This window comes from Leucopleurus acutus (assembly GCF_964270905.1).
Source record: "Leucopleurus acutus genome assembly, chromosome: 19".
Taxonomy (NCBI): Eukaryota; Metazoa; Chordata; class Mammalia; order Artiodactyla; family Delphinidae; genus Leucopleurus; species Leucopleurus acutus.
The window spans coordinates 24,534,942-24,562,324 of record NC_139161.1 but is presented as its reverse complement, the minus strand read 5'-3'; the positions used below and the strand labels follow the sequence as shown (position 1 = coordinate 24,562,324).

The 27,383-nt window shown below is 57.6% G+C and overlaps 1 protein-coding gene across 30 annotated transcripts in view; it reads right to left on the bottom strand.

Moving 5' to 3' along the window:
* CACNA1G (calcium voltage-gated channel subunit alpha1 G) overlaps positions 1–27,383 on the bottom strand; it is a gene marked incomplete at both ends in the record, with an annotated part of 61,679 nt that overhangs the window by 28,976 nt on the left and 5,320 nt on the right. For 29 of the 30 annotated variants that reach the window (XM_082861700.1, XM_082861682.1, XM_082861696.1 and 26 more), the window contains 12 exons: positions 2,124–2,279; positions 2,360–2,474; positions 2,572–2,757; positions 3,551–3,702; positions 16,001–16,377; positions 18,257–19,040; positions 21,206–21,298; positions 21,451–21,751; positions 22,224–22,383; positions 24,440–24,537; positions 24,933–25,066; positions 25,229–25,347. In XM_082861700.1, the coding sequence (XP_082717826.1) occupies positions 2,124–2,279; positions 2,360–2,474; positions 2,572–2,757; positions 3,551–3,702; positions 16,001–16,377; positions 18,257–19,040; positions 21,206–21,298; positions 21,451–21,751; positions 22,224–22,383; positions 24,440–24,537; positions 24,933–25,066; positions 25,229–25,347 (2,675 nt within the window). The remainder of the gene's footprint in view (positions 1–2,123; positions 2,280–2,359; positions 2,475–2,571; positions 2,758–3,550; positions 3,703–16,000; positions 16,378–18,256; positions 19,041–21,205; positions 21,299–21,450; positions 21,752–22,223; positions 22,384–24,439; positions 24,538–24,932; positions 25,067–25,228; positions 25,348–27,383) is intronic. The other variant, XM_082861686.1, reaches the window with a different exon arrangement.

Here is a 27,383-nt window from a genome sequence, read left to right as displayed (position 1 = left end):
TCAATCAATGGCCTCACACAGGGCCTGCTGCCTGTTCATTTAATTAAGTGTGCAGATGATAAATATAGAGGGATTCAGGGCACCGCCCCCTGCAAGTCAGAGTATAAACAGCCCAGCTGGCCTGGTCCTCTAGGCGACCCCCTCCCACCTCTTGGCAGGGTGGCAAGGCCAGCAGGGGGCCACCCTTGAGGCCTCCTGCCGGTGACGCCCAACAAAATGGGGGTGGCCACTGCTTCCCCTGAGGTAGGTTGCCTCGTTTGTAAGAAAGCAGGTCATCACAACAGCAGAAGCCAGCCTCTTCTGCCAGATGGCGGGGCTCCCCCACAGCCACACGTGTGCCCCCTGAAACTCCGTACAGCTGAGGGCAGGCGCCTCTGGAGGTGTCCAGGCCACTGGCACTGAGTGACCAACCTCTCCCCCGACTCAGGGCTTTACAGGACAGTGAGAAGCTGGTCCAGCTCCTCACACGGGCACTTCAGGGCCACGCCGCTGCCCACCCCCTCGAAGAGGGGTTGATCCTGAAATCCCTTCTCTGTCATGCCCCGAGTGGGACTCTCTCCCAGGCACTTGTCGAGGAGGGTATGGCCCCAGGCCCTGGCCAATCCCTCATGCTGGGGCAGCCACAAGCCCCCAGCAGGGCCAGAGTGACCAGGCCAGGCCCAAAGGCCAGGCTGCTCTCCATTCCCACACGCAGCCTTCGCCACCGCCTAGCAACCAGGCCGGCTCAGCGGCTCTCGGTTTAACAAGGTGTCTGCTGGAAGGACCAGTGATGGGGGGCTGCTGCCCGTGCTGGGCGTTTCCAAGACTGCCGAGCTGGCTGAACGGCCACTTGAGGGCGGGAGATAGGCTTGGGGTGTTTTCCATTTCCACAGAGTTCCACAGGAATTTTTCTGCGAGAATGTGAGCTGTCGGGAACTGTGGTTTGGAAGAGGCTGAAGGACCCCTGTCCCCACTCAGCTCCTCTTCCCACAGGCCAAGAGCAATGGCCAAGTGGTGGGTCTCCATACAGACCTTGGTTCCTGTGGAAGCACGTTGGCGCCCTTAACCCTTCAGGCCCCAGGGGAACCCCAAATAAATGTCCCATCCCAGGGAGAGCACCAATGTGCCTCCCTCCCATCAAGAGGCCCAGCCCTCGCCCGAGGCAGGGCCTGCCTTCCCGACCTGCTGCCCTCCCTGCCACCCAGCGGGGAGGGACTGCGATAATGGGTAACTACGGAATTACAACGGGAGGAGGCCAGTGTGGGAGAGTTACACCCGCACCCACCAGCCCAGCCCAGCCCACGGGGGAACAGCCTTCCCTCGCAAGGCTGGGAAAGAGTCAGAAAATAGATTTTTGTTTTTCCACCGTGTGCTGGGTATTTATAGACCAGGCCGCAGCGGGAGTTTCCATCCGGGTCACCCGGAGAGAACTGGACCGAGAGCTTCTCCACACCCGACCTGGAGCATTTCTAGGTTGAGTCGACCTGCCCTGTGCTAGGCACTGGGATGCTGGGCCGGGCCTGGGGCTTGGGTGGGAAGAGGGGCTGAGCTAAGGGAGCAGAGCGGGGTGCAGCCCTTCAGGCAGAGGCTGTGTCCTGGCAGGGCAAGGGCGAGATCAATGTAAATCAATATTAATTGATGACGCTGCCTGTGACGAAGGCGATGGAGACTGGGCTGGAAATAGGATGCTCATCTCTGTCATGCCGGCAGCTAATTGGGCTCATTTCTCACCCTGGGCAGCTCAGCCCTGCCCGGGCGCCGGTGGCATCTTCACCAGCTCGGCCAAAGCTCAGATGACTTGCTTGCAAGCTTCCCCCACCCCTCGGCTAAGATGGGTTCCCTCCAGATGTCCCCGAGCGCACCTGTGCTCAGGGATCCAGCTGCACCGTGTGCCGACACTCACCCCGTCCAGCTCCCTAGGGACGCACCTAGCCGACTTTGCGGGGGAAGCCCACTCGGGACGCTCTGCCGCAACGACCACCGGGTCTCTCGAGTGCCGAGGGGCTGCCTGAAACCCAGAACTCCCACTCCTAGTTCCCCAGCCTAGTCTGAGGGGCACATCCTGGAGAACCTCCCAGGACACCACAGCGCCGGCGGGGCCGCCGATTCCTCCTGGAAGTGGACGGCTGAGGGCAGGGGGTTACCTCCGCCTGGAAGCCCTCCACCAGAATGGCAACGAGCAGGTTGAAGAGCACGTAGTTGCCAAAGGTCATGAGGGCAATGAAGTAAAGGGCAGCCCAGGACGACGTGGAGGCCATTCCGTTGTAGAGCACCTTGTTCCAGTCCTCCTGGGTCAGGATCTGCCGGCCGAGGATGGGAGTCAGGGCCTTCACCGGGGGCACCCCACCACCCTGCCCACCCTGCCCTGTTACCCTGGCACCTGAAAGACAGTGACGATGGCCCAGAGCAGGGAGTCAAAATTCTTCCGGTCCGGCAGCGTGTCCCCATCCCTCTCAGAGGCAAATTTGCAGCCGAAAAGATGCATACCCAGGATGCTAAAGACACAGGAGCCACGGGATGGGGATCAGGGCCCCGGCGAACCCCGCCCCTCAGGCCCTCACCCCGCTGGCACGGATGCCGCACCTGCCTCACCTGAAGATGAAGATGAAAAGCATGAGCAGCATGCAGAAGGTGGCCACGTTGTCCATGGTCTTCATGAGCACCACGAGCTGCCGCTGCAGCGCCGGCAGGAAGCGCACCAGCTTCAGCACCCGCATCAGGCGGAAGGTCCGCAGCACCGACAGGCCGCCCCCCTGCTGGCCCACGATCTCCCACACGCTGCGAGGGGCGGGGGAGGGGCGGGAGGCCTGAGCCTGAGCCCGCTGCATTCTCACCCTCCTCCTGCCCCGTCCTTTAGGGGGGCCCAGCAGCACCTGAGGGGCTGGACTGACCAGCCCTGAGAAAGCGGGCCACAAGGGGCCCTCGGGCCTCCAGGCAGGAGCTCGAAGATCTGGGCGACAGCTCCAGCCCTCCCCACCCTCCCCTCTAGGCCAGTCCTCTCCCTCCGTCGGCCAATGCCGCAGCCTCAAGTTATGGAATGTTTGCTTTGTTCTCTTCTAATGAAATCTAAAGCCAATTCCAATAAAGCAGTTCTTCTGGCCCAGGGCCTGGGGGGTGTGGGGGGCAGTGGCGCGCTTTCCCAAGGTCTCGGAAACCCTAAAGCAAGTTGCCAGCATCTGCGACAGTCTCCAAGCGCTTTGTAAGCGGGGACAGCTGGCTGGGCCTCACACCTCCTCCAACTCCTCTCCAAAGCCAGCTCCCCAGTCCTTGCCCACCCCAGGTCTGCATGGGGTCGAAGACAAGGAGTGGAAACGAGAGCAAAGACTTCAGAGGGGCCCAGCCAAAGCGGATAGGAGGCCACGTTCCGCATGAGCAAGGTGAGGCCTAGGGAGAGGGTGGAGCGCAACGCTGGGGGCATGGAGAATCCTCAGCTGGGGGAGTGTAGAGCCTGTGGGTCAGTGGGGCCTGACTCCAGATCCCTCCACCCCAGAGGAACGGGCTGTGTGGTTCCTCGCCCCAGGCTACCCCGAGGACATTCCTCAGGCAAGAGGCAGCAGAGGGGCCGTGGTACCTGATGACAACAATGACACCGTCGAAGATGTTGTAGGGGTTCTTGATGTAGCCAAAGGGACCATACACGAGCAGCTTCAGTAGCATCTCCAGGGCAAAGAGGCTGGTGAAGACGATGTTGCTGATTTCCAGGGCGTTGGTGAGCTCCTCAGGCTGGAGGACAGGGTGGGCATAAAGCAGCAAGGCTTGTCCCTGAGCCCTTCATCCCAGTCCTCCCAAACACCTGGCCACATGGAGAGGGGGAGAGGGGACAGCAAGCCAGTGGGTGGGAGTGGGGGTGTTGGGAGAGGGGAGCAGTGGTGCTGAATGCTCAGGCTAATGGGGAGGACCCTCCCCCAAAGGGTCCATGAGAAAATGCACTCAGGGGTGGCCACTGCACAAAGCCCCCAGCCCCTGGCCATTTCCAGCTCTGAGTCTCAGACCCTGGAGCCACAGGCTCAGGGGAGGCCTGTGCTGTGGGTTCTGCCCACCTCCCACTGGGTGCTCCGAGACCCATCCTGTCCTGTGCTACCGTGTCAGCTCAGCAGGCCCAGGCCAGCAGTGCACTGATGCTGGCCGGTACCAGAGGGCGATTGCCAAGACCTCACACACATACGCGGTCACACAGCCACACGCAAACCACACGTGGACTTGGCAGCACGCTCTCCTGGACAACTGTTGAGACGTTGCTTTCTTCCAGACACGCACACACTGCATACAGGTACACACAAACACACAAATGCACACATGCACACACACATATACATAAACACACGAACAAGTATACACACGCAATACCTGCGTGCATGTACACACAAACACACTGATGAGCAGAAGGGAGACCCCAGGAAGGGTTGTCACAGATGAGGTGGCACCTGGAGCTGCTACCCAAGTCTAGGACACCCAGGTTAATTCTCCGCCTATCCTGTCAACTCACTGTGTGACTGACCTTCGGCAAGATCCTTAACCTCTCTGGTAATTACTTTTATGCTCCTACCCGGGGTCTGGGATTGGGACTGAGGATACAACCTAGAGAGGTCATCGGAACTAATGACAAACTTTACTTCATCTGCTATTCCAGTGCAGAATATTAAGTACCTCCTCCCTTTTAATATTAAGTACCTATTGTATAATCCACCAGGTACTGTAAAATCCACCAGGTACGCAAAAACATGCCAGCTGTGCTCCCTGCCTCCTAGGAGCTCAGAGTCTAGCTGGAAACAAGTTGTACACACACAAAACAGCCGAATAACCACAAGAGACCTTAGATGCTTTGGTGCCAAAAGAAATTATCCAGACAGTGAATCCAGGAGTCCAGGGGAGAGAAGGTGAGGGAGGAACACACTGGGAAAGCCTTCATCGGGAGGCAGCACTTGAAATGAACGCTGAGGGTGAGTGGGGTCTCTCCAGGCAGAGGGAAGGGGAAGGCATCACAGGGTCGAGCCAGGGAATGAGCCATGTCTGGGTAGAAAGGGAGGGGCCTGGCCAGGCTGCAGGCTGCAGCTGCAGAGTGAGATGTGAGTGGCTCAGTGGAGCCCACTGCCCACCTGATGAGGTGTCTTGACCACCCAAAAGCCCAAGATCCGTAGTAGCTACTCAAGAAGTTTGAATTAAATAACCAAGTGAAGCCCTTAGTCCATCAGACACCTCCCCCCGTTTACTCAGCTGCCTCATCTGGCCGGCTGCCCAGGTAGGTCACCCAAACATGGAGCCAGGCCCTGGGCACCGCCAAATGTATCCTAATGGCCCCAATATGTGTGGCCAGCCTGGGTGGGAGGGGGTAGAGCTGGAAGGCAGGGTCTTCTGATTGACTAGCAGGTGAGGGGCATTTGGGGTCTCAACAGCTACTTAGAAGGAGAGAAGCTCTCAGCCCACGGATGGATCCTCTCCAAAGACAGGTCTGGGGAGCAGGGCCGGGATCAGCAGGCGGGGCCGAGAGCCAGCTGTCCAGAGAGCGAGTGGCTGTCGTGGGGGCCAGTGTGGCATGGAGCCCGTTGCTCCAGCAGATCTTGAGTGAGATTTTGCTCTCAGACTGTGACTGGGGGCATGCCACCTGACCTAGCAAATAGGGTTCACAGGGAGACAGGACCTTCGGTCCCTCCAGCGGGAGCACAGTGCAGGTGGTGGGGAAGGGGCCATGGTCAGGACAATTAAATCCCAGAGCTCAGGGACTTCCCTGGGGGTCCAGTGGTAAAGAATCCGTCTTCCAATGCGGGGGACGCGGGTTTGATCCCTGGTCAGGGAACTAAGATCCCACATGCCACGGGGCAACTAAGCCCGCCCGCCACAACTACTGAGCTCACGCGCCTCAACGAGAGTTTGCGTGCCGCAAACTACAGAGCCCACACACTCTGGAGCCCGCGTGCCACAACTAGAGAGAGAAAACCCGCACGCCACTGCTAGAGAGAAGCCCGTGCGCCACAAAGAAGACTCCGCATGCTGCAACTAAGACCTGATGCAGCCAAAAAAAAAAAAAAAAAAAAAAAAAAGCCCAGGGCTCAGACCCTCCTCCTGACTAAGTGGATCTCCCACTTTCTGCTCCCAAGTGCAGTCTGTTTCAGAAAGCCATGGTCAGTGAACCTGCCTCCCTGTCACTCTGCAGGCTGCCCAGTTGTCCATCCTTGGACTGGATAAAGATTGGATTGGATTGGTAAGCACAGGCCACACTGGTGCGATGCTCTGTGGGTTCCCAGGCTCAATGCGTGTCTCACCTTGTGCCATCCACACAACAGCCTCCCCCCCTCATTTTGCAGATGAGCACAAGCGGTCATAAGATGGTGCAGGGGAGAGGGAGAGCCAGGGAGCAGGACCCAATCCCCCCTTCCTCTGAGTCCAATAATACTAGGCTGTCGGGATCCAAGAGTGCAGTGAGGGGCCTGTGAACCCAGACACGGGGATGGACTGAATATATAATGTGTCTTCTTACATATATAAAATTATATTTCACATGAACGTAGATGTATGAATAAAGAATGAGTTTGAAAGCATAACTGAGGTGCATGTATAATGGGTGAATTTTACAACATATAAATTACACATCAAAAGAAGCTGCCAGAAACAAAAATTACTAAAGTAGTGAAAGCACTATAGCTTTTGCTATCATGTATTTACTTAATTAGTGACTGCTTAAAGTACAACTACTACCAGGCGTGTGGAGGAGGGGTGTTCTCACCGTTTCCTGGCGTTGTCTACAGGGCTTACGACAGTCTGTACCTGAGGGCTCACAGATACACACAGACACACACACTCACCCGCCAGCGCACCGACCAAGAGCCTCATCAGAAGGATGGTGTGGGCTCCCCCAAGGCCTGCGCGTCACTGCCCTCGTAAAGGGGTGGCGGCAAAGCCTGGAGCTGCAGCGCGCCCAGCCAGCCTCCAGGAGGCAGTGGGACCCAAGAAGCAGGTCGAAAGGAGGGCCTGGCACTCTCCCCCCCTTCCCCCACCCCCTCCTTCCCTCTCTCTCCTCACTGCACACACTTAGGGGCAATGCCTACTCCCTTCCAAGGCTCCGGTATCCCCCATGATCCATGGGAAAAAATCCTCCTCCCCCAGACAGCCAGGCCTGTCCAAGTTACTAAATTGGAAGCTGGGAATGTTCTGCAAATGCAGGACGAGGACACAGAGACTCAATCTTAGCAACACCGTTGCCCCAGGGACCAGAGCCGTGATCACAGCCACTGCAGCTGCAAAGGGACGGGGTGGGAGCCAACTTCTACGAGTGCCCTCCAAGGGCCCTGCACTGCTACCACCTTCCTCCCAGGAGTTCATTTCCTCCCTGCTCACACCAAACAAGGGAGGGATGTGGGCTTCCTTGACGGCAGGGAGACTGAGGCTCTGAGGTGTGGTGACCTGATGGAGGTCACTCCGCTCACTTAGAAAGGTGCTGAGCAAGGTGCGTCTGCACGTCCCTCCACACCTGTCCACGCTGCTGCCCCCGCCACACACCCAGACGGCCCACACAGACTCACACAAGCCCATCAGGCTGCCAGGTAGTCCCGTCTCTGGTCTAGACTGCATCCTCCCTCCTGTTCACGAAGGTCAAGGCCCAGTGGGGGCTTCTGCGAGTGGAGGCCAGGCAGCCTGAGCTTCTCCCACCCAGAGGCCCCAGGCTCTTCTCTGTGCTGACGCTAACTGTAACTCTCCCATCTCCCATCTCCCAACGCTTCCCCTCCCCTTAGCCTGTCAGCTTGAAGTAACTGGGCCCCTGGTAAGCTGCTCAATACTTCCCAGCCCCAGGACCCCCCTGAAACCCAGAGCACCTCCATCCACTAACCCTTAAAGCGCTCATGGTGTGCACAGCACTGCTAAGAGGTGGGGTCGAACCTGAACGCAGGAGGCCTGCCAACTCGGAGACTTTGCACCTGGGTGACCTCAGGCAAGTCCTTTAACCTTGCTGGTTCCCAGTGGCCTCTTCTATTAAACAGGGTAACACCTCCTTGTGACGAGGCTGCCTTGCCAGATATAGGAGTTAAAGCCTGTGAGAACACCCAGGCCAGAGTCCTGCTCAGGTGGCCCCGTGGGCACCGACAGTGGCAGCAGTCCTCACATGTGGCAGGACAGAGTGCCTGCAAGGCCGAAGCTAAGCACCACGTGCGGCAGACACAAGAAGGGCCCCAGGAGCTCAAACTGGCTGAGGTCAGTGGGCCAGTGGGGAGGAGGCAGTGGGAGGAGAACTCCCGTGGAAGGCGTCCCCGGCCAGAGCGGCGTGAGCAGAGGAGCAGAGGAAGGAATGTGCAGGGCATACTCCAGGACCAAGGATCAAGTGTCTGCCCTGGTCAGAGGGTGGGAGGGACCACTGGGGAGCAAGGCTGCCAGGTAGGTGGGGCCCAGCCAGAATGGCCTTGACTCCGCTCCACGACTTGACTCAGGCTGGACTCACCTCTGCCCACGATGCTGCCATCGAGGCTTCTGGGGGGAGGGGGGAGATGTGCAAAGCAGTATATTAAGAAGATTAATCTGCTGCAGTAGTGGCAGTCTGCGGATGGCTTGGAGAGACAGAGATGGAGACCAATTAGGGGATACTGCAGCGGTCCAGGCGCGAGGCCTGAGAGCCAGCTCTGGCAGACAGGGATGTGCCTTTTGCAGGGAAGGTGCAAGGCGGGGACAAGCCAGACCAGACCTGAGGGGAGGCCTGTACGAGTCACCCCAACCCTGCCAAGCTCCACCTTCGCCCCCCATCTCCTCAGCTGCCACCTCTTCCACGGACCCTGAAATCTCTGCTCCCCAATTCTGACTCCTCAGCTCACCTCACCTCTGCCTTTGACAGTCCTGCCCGCTGATTCCACACCCAGAAGGGGTGGTGCAGGTGGGCCGCAGTGATGGGGTGAGTGTCACTGGGCCAGTGGGGCCCCCGCCTTCTCCTCCTTCCCCAAGGAGGTGTGGGAAATCAGGGCTCGGCTGGGCGGCAGGAGGTTTCTAGGAGACCTCACAGGCCTCATCATGCAGGCCTTGCTTTTCGCCGTCCCCCTGGAAGCACTCTAGCTTGCAACGTCGCCTCTCAGCACGTCCTTCTAGGCCCTCATGCCCGCTGGGCCCATTGTTAGGTGTCACTGTGCTCCAGTGCCTCGTAACCAGCGGTACTTCGGCCCCTCCCCGTGGTCTCCTGTCAGCTCCCCAGAGCCACCCCAAGGGAACACACAAGCCAGGTAAGTGCAAGGCACCCCCAGTGCTCGCTCAGCTTGCAGAGTCGACCCAAAGCTTCTGGGACTTAAAATTTTGGATGTGTGGCCCCTGCCCCTCACCCGCCTGCACAGTCTCTCGGCCCAGCTGTGGTGGACCATTTAAAGGCTGCCCTCAGGCCACAGACCTCAGAGGGTTCCTCCTGTCTTGCCAGCTCCAGCCCAGGTAAGTCCCCACCCCCTCTGCCTCTCTGCTGCAGCTGTCGAATTGCTGAGCTCTGCTAGTCAGGAACCTGTGCTGACTGGACAGGAGAATACCCTGCTGGGGGACCAAGGGGCTGCTCTGTGCCGGGATTCATCTTCCTCTATTGTTGGAGCTCCACCTTTCACCCCCAAGAGCCGCCTCAGACACTTTCCCTCTCCTCAGCCCCCATCCCCACTCCCAACCTGGCCTCCTGCTTCATGGGGCTCCACTTCCTGCCCCCAGGCAGCTGTGTGTCCTGCAACCTACTCACCTCTCTTCCCTCCTGGAAGGCAGCCAGCCCCTCCTCCATCCCACACCCGCCCACCACGATCCCCTGGAATCCATTTCATTCCATCAGTTGTCCCTGTTTCCCTCACTTCTCCAATATCACTTCCCCTGCCTAAAAGCAGAAACCTTTGCATGGATCCGGGCCTATTTACGCCTGAACCCCAGGCCCCACCACTCCAGCTCTCTCCAAGAACCCTCTTCCCAGCCCTCCTCTTCCGGATGCCTGGGCAGGACCTGAGCCTGCTGCAAGCCCCCCCTGCCTGATGACTACTTCCCTCTGCTTCCCTGACCCTGTGTGGGCCGCCTCCTGCCCTCGTAGGGTTCTTCTCCCTCTCCCGCTGCCTTTCTCCCCTCAGGCCAACATTCCTGAGTTCAGCAGAACCCACATCCCCCCTGGTCTCCCACACACACCCCCCATCGCCCCATCCTCCATCTCCCACCTCTCCAGATGTCACTGGACAATGCAAAACAATCTCCTTCCAAGCCTTGGTTCCTCACCCAGAGAGCCAACCTGTCTGACAGCCTTCCCAGGATGGCCCAGGGCCAGCTCAAGGGCGGCAAGTCCAAAACAAACCCTCTCACCTCCTCTCCCAAACCTGCTCCTTTCCCGACCTCCCGGCTCCATCCCTCTCCAGGATTCAGTTTTGGAACCTAGGAGTTATCTAGGATTTATGCCTGCCCTTCATCCCTCTAGCAGCAGGTGCCCGGGCCCACAGACCTTGGCGATGGAATGGCTGTGCCCCCACCCGCTCGTCCTATTCCCGCTCCGCCATACTGGGGGCCCTCATTGCCTCTGATCTGAACGATAGAAATAGCCTCCGGGTTCCTCCCCCAAACCAGCCCACACCTAACTGGAAGCTCCAGCTTCCACAGCACTGCTGGACTCACTTCACTGCTGCTCAGACAACTCGGGCTGGGGTGGGGGAGGCAACACGACGGTCCTTCAGAGCATCCTATGCCCCCCTGTGCATTCCCGGGCCAGGCGGCCAGAATGCCCCCCAGTCCCTCCACCGGAACCCTCTGCTCCTGGCCTTAGCTACCAATCCCACTTATCTTTCAAGACCACCCTCAAAAGCCACCTCCTTCAGGAAGCCCTCCGAAATCCCCCATCTGGGTGTAAGCATCTGTCCTCTGTCCCCGGAAGTCTCCCTTATGGCATTTGGCATAATCATCGGTGAAGCAGAATGACTTTTCTGCTGGAACCTAAGTTTCTTGGGTGCTCCTGGCACCGCCCCCACCCCCATTCTATTATTCTATTCTAACGTGCTGTGCACAGGAGGTGCTCCCCACGTTTGCTGAATTGGGGGAGTCTTAGAGCCAGATGACACCTGGAGGAATGTGAGCACCCCTTTTGCTGGCCATCTCCAAAACAGCACCCTTCTCCCTCCCACCTCTGGAGGACCTTTGAAAGTCTGGGACCAGGGCAACTGTGGAAGATCATTTCCCCAGGTCTTGCTTGGCCCTCAGCCCCAGCTCCTCTGCCTGGAGGCCAAGGACTCCTAGGAGGCCCAAGGAATAGGACAGGTGTCTGTAAACCCCTGTCCTCGAAGGCCACACTGGGGTATATCCATGCCTCTGTCTATCTTCTGGGAAAAGGGTCCCAGCTTTCAGCAGAATCCAGAAGGAGCCCGTGAATCCCCTCAAAGTTAAGACCTACCGCATCTGGACTCTCCCCCACCCCACCCCACTGCCAGCTTCCCTTGCCCTGAACAGCTGACTTCACTCACTTATAAATAGAAACGCTCCCTGGACGTGTATCTAGAGTGTCAGGATGGGGAAACAAGCAGAATCATCACCTGCCCTGTCCTCCCCTGGCCTGAAAGGCTGTGTATTCTGGACCCTCCCTCTCTCTCCTCTGCAGGCCAGGAGACCCCTGGGCTGTGTGCCCTCCCCACCTCCCCACATGCTGTTGTCCCTCTTCTAGAATATGAGGTTGGCCCCTGCCCTCAGCAGCCCCAAACCAGGAAGGGGGTGATTAGGAAGCTCCTGTGTCCTTAAGACCCCATTCTGGAGGGGCCTCGCCCCCACGCATACTCAGGCAGAGACAGGTTCCAGGAGACAACCTCTCTTCTGTGCTCCAACAGCACGCTGGATGTCCCACGGGCACCTGGTATGCAATGCCCTCCAGCCCAACTCTGCACAAGCCCCAGTGCTTGCCCCTGAAGCAGAAACCTGGGTGTCATCCTCGCCGCCTCGTCCCCACAGATATCCAACTGGTGTTGAGGTCTACAGATTCAGCTACCTGCCAGCTCTCCCCAGCACTCTTCTCTCTGTCTCCAGGGACAGAGATGTATGAACTGGCCAGACCACCGCAGTAGCCCTCGGGTGGGCCTCCCTGCCTCCTGTCTCCCTCTCCCTTCTACTCCCCACGTGGCTTCCGGAGGCCTTTTCATAGAACAGAAACACATATCATCGACCTGCTTAAAACCTTTTTGGGGAACCTGTCACCTACAGGATAAAATAAATCCGAACTCCTTCCTATGCCTCTCAGGACCTGGCTCTGAGTTTTTTTCCAAACTCATCTCTTGTCACTTGCCCATCCCAGCCCCCACCCAGCACCCTATTCATTCTGAACTCCTTATAAATCTCTTCATTTTTTGTGTCTGGTGCCTCTGGCCCTCCCCCATGCTGTGCCCTACCCTCTACCCTTCACTAGCTACTTCCCAATGTCCATTCAAACTCAGCTCTTAGGTCATGTCCTACTGAAGCCCTCCTTGAATCCTTTCCCCAGTCTGGGTCATGGGTGACTCCTCTGTGCATCCTTTCCAAGCACGTGTTACATCAAGTTAGTGTGACGTTTACTTGTCAGTGAGGTCTTGGAGAGGAAGGACAGAGTGCCCCGGCCCAGTGTTGTACTGGAGCGTCTGGGTGTGCACCTCTCTTCCCAACTCCACATGCAGTGACATCACATTGGTAGCTTGAAACCAGCCATAGTGGAAGCATTTACACCACGGAAATTGGCAAATCCTGTAAACACCACAAATCAGGACAATTTTTTCTTTTTAAAGGGCTGGTTATTAAACATTTATCAGCTGCCACTGCTTAGGCCCAGCTCTGGTGCACAGAAAATGTGTGTGGAATGGATGGATGGATGGATGGATGGATAGCTCACAAGCTCCCTGTTCCAGGCACCGCCCCCTAGTGGGTGGGGCACACACAAGCCCGCCCTCCATCAGATCACACTTCCTATCTGAAGTTATATTCTTGCTCCCTCCTCAGACTCCTGTGTCTTCGTCCTCCTCACCAGTCTCTCTGCACAAACTAGCCCTGCCACTTCTCCGCCAGCTGGTGGGTTAAGGGGTGGGAAAAGCAGGAGAGTGTGGACAGCATGGGGCCCACCTCGGGCAGCGTGGGGTATGACAGAATGGATGCTACCTTGGTCAAGAGGTTGGTAGAGAGCAGCAGGTTTTCCTGTTCTAGACAGGAAAACCGAATGATGGGTAAGATAGGTGACAGTGGGAGAGGACAGTTCTGGAAAGGGCACCAGCAACGGGCTGGGCTCTTCCCCCAGGGAAGCACCAGCAACACCCTCTCCAGTGTCCAACAGTCTAACAGTCCAACACCAAGGTCGATGGATACAACCGCCTCATGAAGAGCACTGCAGGAAGCCATGAGCCTCTGGTCCTCGCCTCCGAGCATCTGCAGACGCTCTTCCTTGCTGTGTCTCTCAGCTCTCTTGCTCAACTGGCTCCTCCTCTCCTTCATCTGAGGCTCCACTGGATCCTGCTCCGTCTATCCTTGTTTACATCAGGGTCTTGGTCTGTCTTTGGCTCCCTCTCTGTATCTGTCTGTCTGTGTCACCCCTGCATCTCTGTGCCTCCACCTGTCTCTGTCTCCTCCCCGTGAGTGTCCATCTCCCTCTCTATATCTCTGACCTTCTTGTCTCTGTGTCTCTGCCTTCCTGTCTTTTTCTCTCTCTCCCCCTGGGTCTCCATCTTGCTCTCTGTGCCCCCATCTCCCTATCTCTGTCTCTGCCTCCCTTTCTCTTTCTGTCTCCCTCTGTGTATCCATATCCTCCTCTGTGTCTGTCTTTCGGCCTCCATGTCTCCTTGCATCCTTCCCTGCTCCCCTCAGCCTGCTCAGGCTCAGGGACCCAGATGGCGGGACATTCATGCCGCAGTGCCTGCAAGCACAGGGCCACGGCTGCTTCTGGGATTTTCTACCGCTCCCAGCCCCTGAGCCTGCCGGGGCCGCAGTCAGTCCTCTGCCTGGCCTGCTGGTGACTCTCACTCACCCCTATGGGGCCCTCGGCAACCAGGTATTGGGACAAACTCCTCCCTGGAGCAGACATTGTGCCACCACTGAGTGGGGACTCCCTGCTGCTGAGGACTTGGGAGGCTGTCCCCCGCTTTCCTCAGGAGCTTGGATAAGGAGATGTTGCAGGCACCGTGACTGGTTGCTATTACTTCTTCCCCAAGGGGGTGTCCTTCCCGATGTCTAACTGAAAGCCCTCTTGCTGCAGCTTCGTCTGCCCTCAGTCTCTGTGACTCAGCTTCTTTCCAGCACACTCAAAGCCTCCACCGGCAGCCGAGGAGGTGCCCCGGGGGGAGGGGCATCTGACCACGGCCAGAACTGGGGTAAGGGAGAGGAGGCTGGGATTCGGGCTCGGGAGCTGGCGTAATGGGAGCTTAGGAGCTGCCGCCACCTGGATTGCGGCAGTAGAAAATGCCGCCACAACCAGCCTGACAGAGCAGAGCACCTCTCCCCAGGAGGCTGGCTGAGCAGGCGTGAGCCGCACACACCCACGCGCCATGCGCCCAGACACAACACGCCCACCAAAGTGCCGTACTCCCCACCTGCTGACCCTGCAGCCGGTGTCCTGCCCCGCCTCCACCTCACCTCCATAGGAAAGGAACAGGCCATAGCCGGCTGGGTGGGGGTCACTGAGGCAAAAGGAAGGGGCGTCAACATGGTTGATGGCGATGTGGGAGGGGCTGGGGTGCACCCGGCTGGACAGGGCAACTGGGGTAGGAGCTGAGTGGGGTGGACGGTAAGGGAATTCAGAACCCCCTGAAAAGTGAACATCGCACGTTTGCTCCAGCCGGGCTTGGACCTAGGATACCCAGCCTCGACCCAGACCCACTCCCGGCACTGCCCCGTGGCCACGCCCAGCGGAGCCCAGGACCTGCCCCATGGTTGCCCCACCCCTGCCACACCCGTGCGTGCGCGTGCGTACGCGCCCACTCCACACCCTCTGGCTCCACGTGCCTGTACCCATTAGGTTGGGGCAGTACCTGGCTTCGGTCGGCACCAGGGAAGGTCTGGCAGCCCCGACCCTCCCTGAGCCCCAGGACAGTGAGAACACCCAGGGGAGAAGAGCACAGAAGGGCCTGTGAACCGCAGCACCTGCCTGCTGGCCTCCCTTGTTTCCTGAGAATCTGACAAGGGGGTGACCTGGAAGGCCAAACTGGGGGGAAGGGCTGCCTTCTGAAAGGATTCCTGTGGGGGATGAAGCCAAGGCCGGTTGTGAGGCCCCATGGTACCTGCTCCCACCTCCAGTGTGGGAGTGGGGTCAGTGGGGTTCCCCAGGCCACCCCTTCTGTTCTTGCACAGCTCTGCGAGAGAAGACAGCCTCCTCCCCCTCAGCGCAGATCCCATTGCCTGCAGCCGTCAGCTCCGCAAAACAAGCCTGCTTCCTCTTCCACATGACAGCCCTTCAAATATTTGAAGACAGCTCGCCTGTCCCTGCTGAGCCTCCTCTTCTCCTGACTAAACATCCAGGTTCTTAGAACGATTCCTCAAGCGCAATGGTTTCAAGTCCCCTCACCATGCTGGGAGCTCTCTTCCACCCAGAGCCGCCCTCCCCGTTCACAGCACGGCTCCCAGAACAGAGGCCAAGAGCAGATGGCCTCCCTCCCTACCCCGCCCAGGGGCAGGCTCCAGCCCTCCACTCCTCACCTCCACCTGCACAGCCCCCTGCTGCCTCCAGTCAATCACACCCCTAATTACTGAGTCCGGTGAATGCCTGGGGGCCCAGCCCACCCCCTGTATGTGACTTGTCCCTCCAAAAAGGTCTTGCCCCCATCTGATGCTCATCGCTCATTTAAATTCTTTAAAGCCCACCTCCTCTCAGAAGCCTCCCCAGATGAAACACACCCAGCTCAGACCCTGCCCCTGCCCTGGGCAACCTCCACACTCAGAGACTGTATGACATTCACTGGCTTTCACGCTCCAGAGAGACCCCCGCGTTGGTGCATCTCCCTCCTGTCCTCCTCCCTGCCATGCAAGCTAGCAGCATGGAGAAGCGACCGAACACGGGGTGGGAGGGGAGGAAGGCAGAGGGTCCCCAGCCCAGGGACCGTGCCCTTGCCCGTGTCCCTACCTGCTCATGGTATTCGATGCCCATGCTGAGTGTGTTGACCAGGATAGCAATCATGATTCCCCGACCAAAGTACTTGCTGTCCACAATCTTCCGAAAGGTGTCACAGACCAGCCTCCAGAAGGCCAGCACAGAGTTGGGCTCCACGTCCAGCCCCAGGCTCCGTCGACGCCAGCTGTGGGGATTCTGGCGGTCACCGTGCTGGGCGTCCTGTGTGAACTCATAAACTGCCTCGCTGTCTGAGTCAGGCATCTCGTGGCCGGCGAGCTCCACCTCCCCTGCCCCAGTCCGGACACAGTAGGGACAGCTGTCTGGGCCACAGGCTCCACTGTCTGCCTTCAAGCAAGGGCTGGAGATCTTGCAAGAGCTTTGGCAGGCGCCTGGGACAGGAGAGTAGAGGTTAGAGACTCCAGGGTTTCCAACTTGGGGTCACCCTTCCCTCAGAGTGTGTATAAAATGCGTGGGGGAGTTTGGGATTCTTTCAATGATGGGGGTGCTAGGCACTTGGTGGGCAGGGGTGCTGAATGACTTGCAATGTGGGCAATCCTGAGTAAGAGAATGCCCCCAAATGCCAATAGCAACCCACTGATCGTCACTGCTCATTGTCCTAGGGTTCGCGCAGTTGACCTAGGAGCCTTCAGGGAGGAGCCTAGACCATCTTTCCTTCCCAGGGAAGCCAGCCCTGCATTAACACTGCTTTAAGTAGCATTTTCCAAGGGTTCCTTAAGACACACACCCATACATGTGTATTCATGTATGTTCTCACACCAGACACACACACACGTGCACTAGACACTCGCATACATACATGTACTGTGTACACACGCACACAATTTATGAGTCACACACACGCACAGCCAAACACAAGTGTGCACAGACCCATACATACCACACGGTGCACGTGTGCCAGGCATGTGCACACATGGGCGTGCATACACACCAGACAAGAGCACCACCCCGTGTGCATGGACAGGCACCTATACACATCAGACACGTGTGGACACATGCACATATGAACACCAGACATGTGCATGCAGACGGGCACATACACACACCAGACACCTTCATGCACACACACACACACACACACACACACACACCCCAGACTGCGCATGTGCACGTACACAGTGACCTATCCCAAGACGCCAATGTCGATTTAAATACAGCTTTGACCGTAGACTGTGAGAGCCGAAAGAAACCTCAGAGACTACCCAGAGAACGCATGGATTTGAAGACGCCTGGCTCGGGGCCCAGCCCTTCCGCCTGCATGCAGGAGGACATCAGTAAACACCACTGACAGCTGTGATGGTCCCAGCCCTGCCTTTTACACAGAAGGAAATAGAACCATGCGTGTGTGCGGCTGGCTGGCGCCCCTTGGCAGGGTAGTAGAGGAGCTGGCACGAGAACCCTCCCCACTGCGTTCTGTGGCGGCACCTTCCTGTCCCAGCCCACATTCCCACAGAACAGCCCACAAATATCCCACTTCTCCCACGTGCCATATCCTTCCTGAAACACAGGCCCTGGGCTTCGGCTACAGCAAGTCTGTCTGTGGAGGAGGGTGTGCCACCCTGCCTGACTGGGGGATGCCCCCAGGGGCAAGCAGCTCCCTTCCCCTCGACACTGGGCGTTCCACCCATCAGCCTAGCAGCCCCTGAGGACCTGCTGCACCAAGCCCCAGGTCTCCCTATGGGGACGGAGTGACACTCATGTTCACAAGAGCGCCCTTAGCATGGGACGTGGTGCTCACCACAGTCACACACCATTTCCCCTCTGAACCTGCAACGCGGACTATAGAGCCTCAGAGTCAGAGGGCCCTGGCTCCACCCCTCACCAATGGCACGGCCTCGGGCAAGTCACACAACCTCTCCGAGCCTCCTTTGTCTCATCAGTAAAATGGGGATGATAAAGTTTATCCCTTAAACTGCTGAGAGGCTCCAGTGGGGTTTTGCCTGAGAAGGATGTGACAGGCACACAGCAATCCATCACAAACAGCACAGAGCAGAGCCCGTAGCACGTGCTCATTACACGACAGCTGTTGTTATTACTACAGTGTAGGAATTATGATTCCCGTTTTAACAGATGAGAAAATTAGGGCTCAAAGAAGCGATGTGACTCGCTGAAGGTCCCAACGCCAAGAGTGGCAGGACGGGAATCCAAGCCCTGTCCTTCTGACTCCAGACGCCCCAGTCCTGGCTGGGGTGGGATATCACCCGGTCCCCGGGTGAGAGGCACCAACATGCCTCCACCCAGAGTTCTCACCTGTACTCTGTGTCTCCAGCAGCTTGTGCATAGAGCTGTAGGGCCTGGGTGGGATGTTGAGGCTGGTGAGGGTGGGGGGTCCAGAGGTGGGGGCCACCTCCATTAGCGCCTTCTCTTTCAGCATCTCTGGTGGAGGGCTGGTGTGCATGGTGGGGTACACCTTCCCACTGCCCACAGTCCTGCCCGATGCTTCCGACGGCGACCTGGGAGGGGGTGCCTGGCAGCGGACTGGCTCCAAGTGGCAGTCAGCATGGTAGAAGCTGTGCACAGACTCTGCACCCCCCGGAGGGCCCCTGGAGAGGGCGAGTGTCGAGGGTGGTGGCAGCATGAGCCGGCGAGATCCATTAGCATCCTTGTCCTGGATCTGTGGGCTGGCCCGGGGGACCCGTAGCGTCCCGTTGCCCAGGTGGTAGTGGTGGTGATGGTGGTGGTGATGGTGCACCAGGTGGTGGACAGACGGACGGCGGTGGGAGCGAGGGCAGCTGCCGCTGGGCTGGGGCTCCTGGCTCCCGCGGGGAGCTGGGCTGCTCAGCAGCCCGGCCCGCACGCCCGCCGCCCGGGAGACCTGGGCCAGCCTTCGGGCTGCTTTCCGGAGGATGTACACGAGGTACTTGAGCAGCTCCTCATAGCAGCTGCCCGGCTCGGAGAAGCTGGCCAGGGTGCTAGCGTTGGACAGGAACCGCACGCGCTGCTCCCGCATCAGCTGGCTTTCCCGTTGCTTGGTCTCTGAGAACTGCGTGGCAATCACCACCAGGCACAGGTTGATCATGAAGAAGGAGCCCACCTATTGGGGTGGGGACAACAAGAGGAGACAGCCTGAAGGAAAGGGAGTCATAGTGCCAGCCGCCGAGTACAGAGTGCTCCTTATGTGCCAGGCGCTGGGCTCAATAATTGTCCAAGCATCATCCTGTTTTATTCTCATAACAATCTCAAGAGGGGACACCTTTACTGTCTCCATCTGACAAGTGAGGAAACTGGGGCTCAGAGAGGTTGAGGAATTTGCCCACGATCACTCAGCCCATGCACAGCAAAGCTTAGACTTGAACCAACCTCTATGGAATTCCAAGGCATTGCTATTGATCATGAGGTTATCTGGCAAGGATATCTCCCAGACTCCCTGCCCCTAAACATGCCCATCCTCCGAGATTCTGGGCACCCCCTCCCCAATTCCCATTAGGAGTTAGGTAGGGCTGTGGAAATGAATGCTATCTTGGGGACGTGGGGTTTTCACATCGGGTTGAGCTTTTGAGATCTTGGCAAAAACATTGTTCACAAAACTCCTGCTTCTAGTCCCAAGTCTAGCTGCGTAAGCTTGAGTGCGACCCTTAACCATGGGACCTCGGTATCCTCGTGACCACTGGCTTTGGCCTTTCCCCTCCCCCAGCTGGGTAATGGGCTGAACGCTGAACCCTGCAGACTAGCCAGCTTGCCACTCTGACTTGGCCACACTCCCCCATCTCCACCTCCATGCCTCAGTTTCCCCCGGGCTTCTGGGGTGGCAATTGCTTGGATAAGAAACCAGAATGAAGGTAATGAATATTTATGGTGACAAAGCAGATTTTTTTCCCTAGCTTGTGTCCTAGTAATTATGATAATTAGCTTCACTAGTGTGATTCCAGAGAGCTGTTTGGAAAGATTTTTCATGGGGTGTGTGGGAGGGTGGAAACAGGCCCCTTACCTCTCTGTCTGCTTCCTTCCCACTCCCCAAGCCCAGGGAGAGCTGAGTGGTGAAAAGATCCCGTGAAAAGGTCACGAAACCACTTCCCAGAGGTGCTGGCCTTGCCACCCAGGTGACGGTGGGGGGAAGGGAACAGGCCCCTACCCTTCCATACCAGGGATGGTTGGGGGTGGGGCATCGTTCTTTCTCAGGGACACCTCCCACTCACCGAGAGGTCTTTATTCTGACTCTCTGGGGCCTGCCTAAGTCCTGAGTAGATCTTAGCCTCTTTCTCTCAATATCTGTCCCTCTGTCTGCCTCTGTCATCGGCCTCTTGGTGACATGGAAAAAGGGCTGGATTTGGAGTCGGTGGCCTGGGGTTGAATTCTCAGCTCCAGTGACCAAGCCCTCTGAAGCTCAGAGTTCTTATTTAGGAGATGAGGCCACAGTCCCTGCACCTGCCATCCCACAGGGGGCTCTGAGGATGTGACAGCGCACTTCAGCAGCGACGCTCAACCCAGCAAGACTAACCCACAGCACATGCAAAGCACCTGACGGGGTCAGACAGATGAGGAAATGTCAGCTTCCTCGTCTGTAAAACGGAGACAACAACAGGCTCTTGGTGAGGATTAAATGCACCAGCACATGAAAAAGTGCTCAGAGCAGGGACTGGCACATAGTAAATGCTCAATAAATATTAGCTATAAGTGGTAGCAATTAAATTATTAATCATGAATGGTAGTGATTAAATATTGCTACTTTTTGCCTCTGTCGTCTATCCTCATAAAGTCTTGGAACTTCTGAGCTGGAACGAGAGATCCCACAGTGTTTCTCAACACCAAATGATGGGAATCGGGGTGGAACAATTCTTCGTTTGCAGGACTGTCATTTCAGGGTGCCTGTTATCTACACCCTACCCACCCCCCAGCAAAATGCCGGTAGTGCTCCCCTAGTTCTCGTAAAAAACAGGACCACCCTTTGCCATTTCCAAATGCCCCCTGGGAGAGGCGGCATCACCCTGGGTTGAGGACCACCCATTTTAATGATGAGGAAACAGATGCCCAGGGTGGGGCTGGGGGGCCTCACAGGGAATGACTTGCCCAAGATTTTAAGTGATAGCCCTTGACCTTGGATTACCTCCTGACTCCCCATGACAGGTGCCTTCTGCCTGTGTCTCTATGGGACTTTTCCTGAGAGCTAGAACTTCAGACCGAGCAGGTCCCCTCTCTGGACTCCCCCCACCCATTTCCCCAGGATGCCCCATCCCCACAGGGGCCTGAGGAATCACTCACGATAATAAGGAGGATGAAGTAGATGAAGTTGTAGAAGGAGTGGGCATCCATCACAAAGTACATGATGTCGACCCAGCCCTCCAGCGTGATGACCTGCGGAGGTGGCAGAGGGCAGGCTGTTTCCGGGCCCCCTAAAGCCTCCTGCAGTCTCCTCTAGAGGCCCTGACCCCATCCCAACCCCGAGGACAAGCACCCCAAGCCGGGACTGTGTTCTGGGGACTCTCCCAGCGCCCAGGCTGCCCCACCTGGAAGATGGCAATCCAGGCATAGCCGATGTTGTCGAAGTTGATGGCGCCCTTGAAGGGGTTGTGCTCCCCTGCAGAGCAGTTGGTGTAGTACTGGTTCCAGTTGACACAGGTAGTGTTGCTGGAGCTGTTGTAGGCCTCGTAGTCCAGGCCACAGGGCGGGCCGCCACCCCCGTCCCCGCGCAGCGTGGGCACACTCCTGCAGGAGCGCATGCCGTTCTCGCGAGGCTGGGAGCAGATGAAGGGGTTCTCATCCTCGTTCTCGGTCTGGTAGTAGCGCTCCAGGTCCACGCTCAGGGGGCTGCGGAGGAAACAGGGATGAGGCTGAGAGCAGGGTTCTCTGGGGACAGGGCCCAGGAAGGGAGAGCTGGGTGGATGAACTGAGGCACACAGGGCGAGCACTGGGAAGGGGCAGGGATGCATGGGTGCAGATGGGGTGCGCCAGGAGCATGCAGATTGAGGGTGAAACTCCAGAGTCGGGACGTGGGAAGTCTCCATCCTAGAGCAGAGGTTCCCAACGTGGCTGCACTTTAGGCTTTTAAAAATCCCCACGCCCAGGCTGAACCCCACACCCACGAAATCGAAATGGGCAGTGGGGAGAATGAAGGCCTTGCCGTTGTTTAAACTCCCCAGGTGACTCCAGTGTGTAGCCAAGATTGATAACCAGATATGTCACTAATAAGAGAACAGATATGTCGCCAGCAACAGGAACTGAGGGAGGTCCCAGCCCCACAGCCACTCCCAGGTCACCTCCCGGCCCATGTGCCACTCACAGGCTGAAATTCTCGGGCAGGAAGCATCGGTTACGAAGCAGCCCTGCCCACAGCTGGACGCCAACGATGCCAAAGATGAAGAAGACGAAGAAGCACAGCAGCAGGACGTTGCCCAGCATGGGCAGCGTGTCCAGCAGCAGCGTGACGAGGATGCGCATGCCTGTGGGGGCAGAAGCCACGCTGGGGGTGCCAGGCTAGCCGGGCTAGGCTGGCTGCCAGGGACCTGGCAGCACTCCCAGAGGGGGCCCACTGGGGCCTCTGAGGCTGAGACAGCCCGGCTCAAGCTGGAGGGAGACCAACAGACACTGCTAACTCTGCAGGCAGCCCTCGCAGCCCCTAACCCCTACCCACTATCCCTCTTGGCCTGCCCACACCAGTCAGAGCACAGTACCACCAAGGATGAGCAGAGTGGCCGCAGTTTCCAAAGCATTCTCCGGCACCGCATCCCACTTAACTCTCCCAGCTTCATCACAGAGCTGATATCACCCCAATTTGCAGATGAGGGTTGAGGCTCAGAGGACTAACATGACTTGTCCAGTACCACAGAGCTGCTAAGTGTAGGTGCCAGGACTTAGACAGGCTCTCTGCTTCCGCATCCCACTCCCCAATACACACACACACACACACACACACACACACACACACACACACACACACACTCCCACCCTACATGCTAATCACCTGACCTTTCTAAGCTATAGACGCCAAAGTCATTGGGGAAACCAAGGCAGAGAACTCCAGCAAGGGCGTTAGCAGGCAGGAATTTCCCTTTGAGAGCCCAGCCCTCCGCAGGGGCCAAGAGGCCCTGCACCTCACCACGGTGCTGAGCCCCCTCCCTGAGTCTAGTATGTGTTTGGTCCAGATCCTCACATCAGGACCTGAGGACACACAGGTGGCCATCAGTTAACAACCCCTTCCACAGGGAAAGCCACCACAAACATGCCCCTAAGATGCTGTTAGGGATACTGCCCTCCCTCCCCACTCCAGATCTAGGACATCTAAACTAGCCCCCAGGCCACCAAACCCTTGTCAAGCACACAGACCTCTGGTGGCTAGTTTCGACCCCCAAAGTGACACACGTGGCCCCCTGACCCCTCCAGGGAAAAAGCTTCTAAGCAGCTGCTAACTACTGCTCCTGGTGACCGAAGTGGCCCTGCCCCGCCCCTGCCCCTCAGTCCCTCTCCCCTCTCCCCTCTCCCCGCCCCCTTCAGCGCCTCTGTGCTCCAGCTGAGATCAATTCCTCAGGGTTTGCATTAAGGGAATTACACCGAGTAGTTAGAGGTCTATAAATCTGCCAGCGATCACCTGGGGTGCGAGAGGAGGGAAGACATGCCCCTCATCTGGGGTTCCTGTTAACACCAACAGACACCAATGCCTGGAGGACACATTGAGCAGCTCTGCCCACCCAGACACACACACACACACACACACACCCCACAGGCACACACACAGGCACACAGGCACACGCAGAAAGGGGGCTACTGCTGCATCAGACACTGAGCCCCAGAAACGTGCCCCCACCCACCCCACTCCTGGGACGGCAGCAGAGACCATCTGCAGCTTGTGTAGGTTGGGGAGTTGCAAAGGGGGCCTGAGAAAGGGTGGGGGGCGGGATGCAAGGGGAGCTGGAGCTGCCAAAGCCTGGCTGGCTCAGAAACTAATGCGGTTTAATTTAGATAATTGTCCCAGCAGTCAGTTGCTGCAGAGGCTTGGAAGGGTGTGGGAAGAGGAAGGGGACACAGCGGGAGGATGAGGTGTGCAGCGGCCTTGTCTTGAGAGAAGTCATGCTCGGTGTGGCCGGTGCTGTCTCACCAATGAGAACCAGACCGCATGAGAGGCGGTTCTGGCTAGAAAAGGCCCTCCCACTTTGCACCCACTCCTCCTGGCCTGCCAGCCTCTCCACCCTGCTCCCACCACCCCTATTCCACCGGAGGGAGGGTGATCTAGCCGAAGGGAAGGGGTCATCTGAGACATTCCTGAGACTCTGACCTAAAATCAGGCTGAAATGAGGGGGAAGGGGCCGCAGCCCGGGTGGGGGCTCCCTTAGGCTCCAGCGACCCAGCTCCCCACTGAGCCCTTGTCTCAGGGGGCCTGCCTCAGTGTTCCAGGCCCGCATGAGACCTGTGAGTGGCCAGGAGGTAGGGGTGGGGTCTGAGATTCCCATATCTCCTCTTGGGGTTCTCCGCCCAGGGGCCAAGGGCTGAGGGGTCACTCACTGGGCACCCGGTTAATGGCCCTGAGCGGTCGCAGCACACGGACTGTCCTGACAGCTGAGAAGCTGACGTTCTGCAGGTCCAGCGAATACTCCAGCATCCTGCAGGGAGGGGCCCAAAGGGAGGCCCTTTGAGTCTGAGGCCGCCGTGGGGGTCAAAAGAGGTCAATGAGGAATCCTGCTGTGGTGGAGCAGGAATCCTCCCCCTCCACCAAGGGACCCTGAAAAGCCAGCTCTCTCCCTGGGGGCAAGGCCACCCCTATGCCAAGGACAGACTCCTTATCAGAGAATGAACAGAGGAGGGTGTGGATGCAGGGGCCTTGGAATTCAGAGAAGTACTGGCTCAAGCACTATAGGACAGCCCCGGACCCTTGGTGGACAGCCAGGGAGAAAGTCGCACTGTAGATGGGCTGGGGGAGGGGGCCGGGCCTAGAACTGGTCCTGGGGAAGGGACCAATCTGATCCGTCGCTCTCCTGCCCCAAGCCCAGGCCCTCACCCTGCAATGACGATGAAAAAGTCAAGCCGGTTCCAAGTGTCTCCCAGGTAACACTTTTTCCCAAAGATGCCCAGGGCCACCATCTTCACCACCATCTCCACAGCGAAGAAGGCAAAGATGAAGTCATCAAAGGCCTGATGTGGGGACAAGAGGCTGCTGAAACTGAGAAAAGGGTGGGGGAACAGCCCCCTACCCCACCCCCACCCCCTCCTCTGGGCTCAGGGCCTCTCGCAGAGAAGGTGTCAAGGTTATAAAAATCAGAAGCTGCCCCCTCCTGCCCCCACACACATGCTCACCTGCAGAATCCGGCAGCGCTGGGAGTCACAGGCGATGTCTTCACACGGCCGGAACATGCCCAGGGTCACACAGTTGAGAAGGATTACCAACATGCTGATGCGCTCAAACCAGGTGCCAGGTGGTCAAGGAAACATCTGGCCAGGGTGGAGTTGAGCCCGGGCCCCCACGCCCTGCCCCAGCACCTCCCACTGCTTGACCTGCCAACCCCATCTGAGATGTAGCCAGGTGTAGCCGGCTAGTCCCAGCTCGGGTCATCTCACCTCTGTTCCCAGCTTCCTCTTCTGTAAAGTAGGGAAAGCCACAAATACCCTGACTATTTGCACAAGGCATTTGGGGGATGAAATCGATCGTGCCTGTGGAAATGCCAGGCACCGAGAGTTTGCTGCTGAATCTGAATCTTATTCTCCCTACCTCACAGGGAAAAATGTGAGAAGCAAATGAGATAATGTATGTGAATGTGTGACACAAACCTAAAGTCGGATTATGCTTGCCTTACAGTTTACCAAGCACTTTCACAGCATGTCACATCGGATGCTCACAACAGCCCCGAGAAACATCCGGGCTAGATCACCTTCTTCCCCGGAACCCAAGGAAACTGAGGCCCAGAAGTCGTGTGCTGAAGGTCACGGGAGAGACCCAGAGGAGACTGAGTTTTCCAAGCTTCTGATCGGGGATAGCAGCTTCCATAGCTGCTCAGGCTGCAGGGAAGGGGTTGTCACGACCGCACTGGCCCCAGACAGACAAGCACCACAGAACTGGAGCCTCAGGCTGCCTCTTCCCCAGCCAGCCCCTGGCCTCTCAAAGCCCTCACATGGCCTCCAGACACATTCACACAGTTAAATAATGAGGACCCACTACGCACGAGGCCCTGTGCTGGACATAAACCCCCAGCCTGTGCAGAGCAGACAGTACCCTGTATACAGACCATGCCACCATCACACCTTCTTATGGCTTCCAGCAAAGCCCCACCCTCGACCAACAAAGACTCTGTTTTGCAACAAGGGGGAGAGAGGGGTCTTTCTAAACCCTGAGTCTTTCCACAGAGTGGATTTCACTAAGGGGCTCACTTCCAGCCCATCTACAGGAGAATGTAGAAAATGGCCTCTGGACCTTAGAAGGTTCTGGGCACCAGACTCACAGATAAGTGACCAAGCATCCTGTTTTCTCAACGAAAACATGAGAGGGTTGGGGAAGAGTAAAGAGGTTAGAAACAAGCAGAGAGTGGGGGGCCCGGGGAAGGAGAAGGCCTTGAGGATGGAGGTAGGGAGGGTGTCATGGCAGCCCACAGCGCGACCCACCAAGCCAGACTCAGTGAGACAGAGAGCGCCCAGCGCAGATGGAATCTTCCTGTCATAACTCCACTTCTAGAGTGAGAAGGCTTTGGCCAGGGACCCAAGGACTTACCTTGAAGCTGATCCCAGCCATACCCCATCTCTGTCCTGAACCTCACACCACACCCCCTCTCCGGGAGCCCACACCCAATCACCTCAAAGCCCTTCTACCCCTCCTGCCACCCAGGCCCTTTTCCCGCAGACTCACATCCCTTCCCACCAGCAGGTACCCTAAATTCCCAAGGCACTACAGTTTCCCTAATCGTACATCCTCACAGGAATAAGAGTTAAAAAAAAAAAATTCTAGGCTTTTGGGGTAAGTTGATGGAAGGGGGAAATTAAAAGAGCTCTGTTTCCATGGAGCTGTTTTCCTCCGTGGAGCCGGAGCCCAGTGGACCTATCCCCAGAATAAGGGTCAGCCAGGGGTCAGCCTGGAAAAAAGGGGACAGGGAGGGAGCTCCTTTGGGACCATCGTCTGAAAAGGGAAGGACACGATTACCTTCAAGAACTGGCCTGCTTTCCCAAACCTAGGCCCCCCCTCTCCTCTATAGGGAAGAGGGTTCTGGAAGGGACCCATATGAGCAGATGTCCCTACACAGGGGCAGGTGGGTAGTTCTCCTGGGAAGAGGGGCTCCCGGGACACTGTTTGGACCCCTCTAATGGCAGTGTCATCTGTGCCCTTGTCTCATCTCCCTCGCTGAGGCACGGGCACTCTGTTACACCCAAGCCCCTCCAGAGCCTCGAGTAGTGCCTGGCGTGTAGCAGATGATCAATACATGGGAAGAGTGAATGAATGAAGAGTCAGTCAGTCAATCAGCCTCCC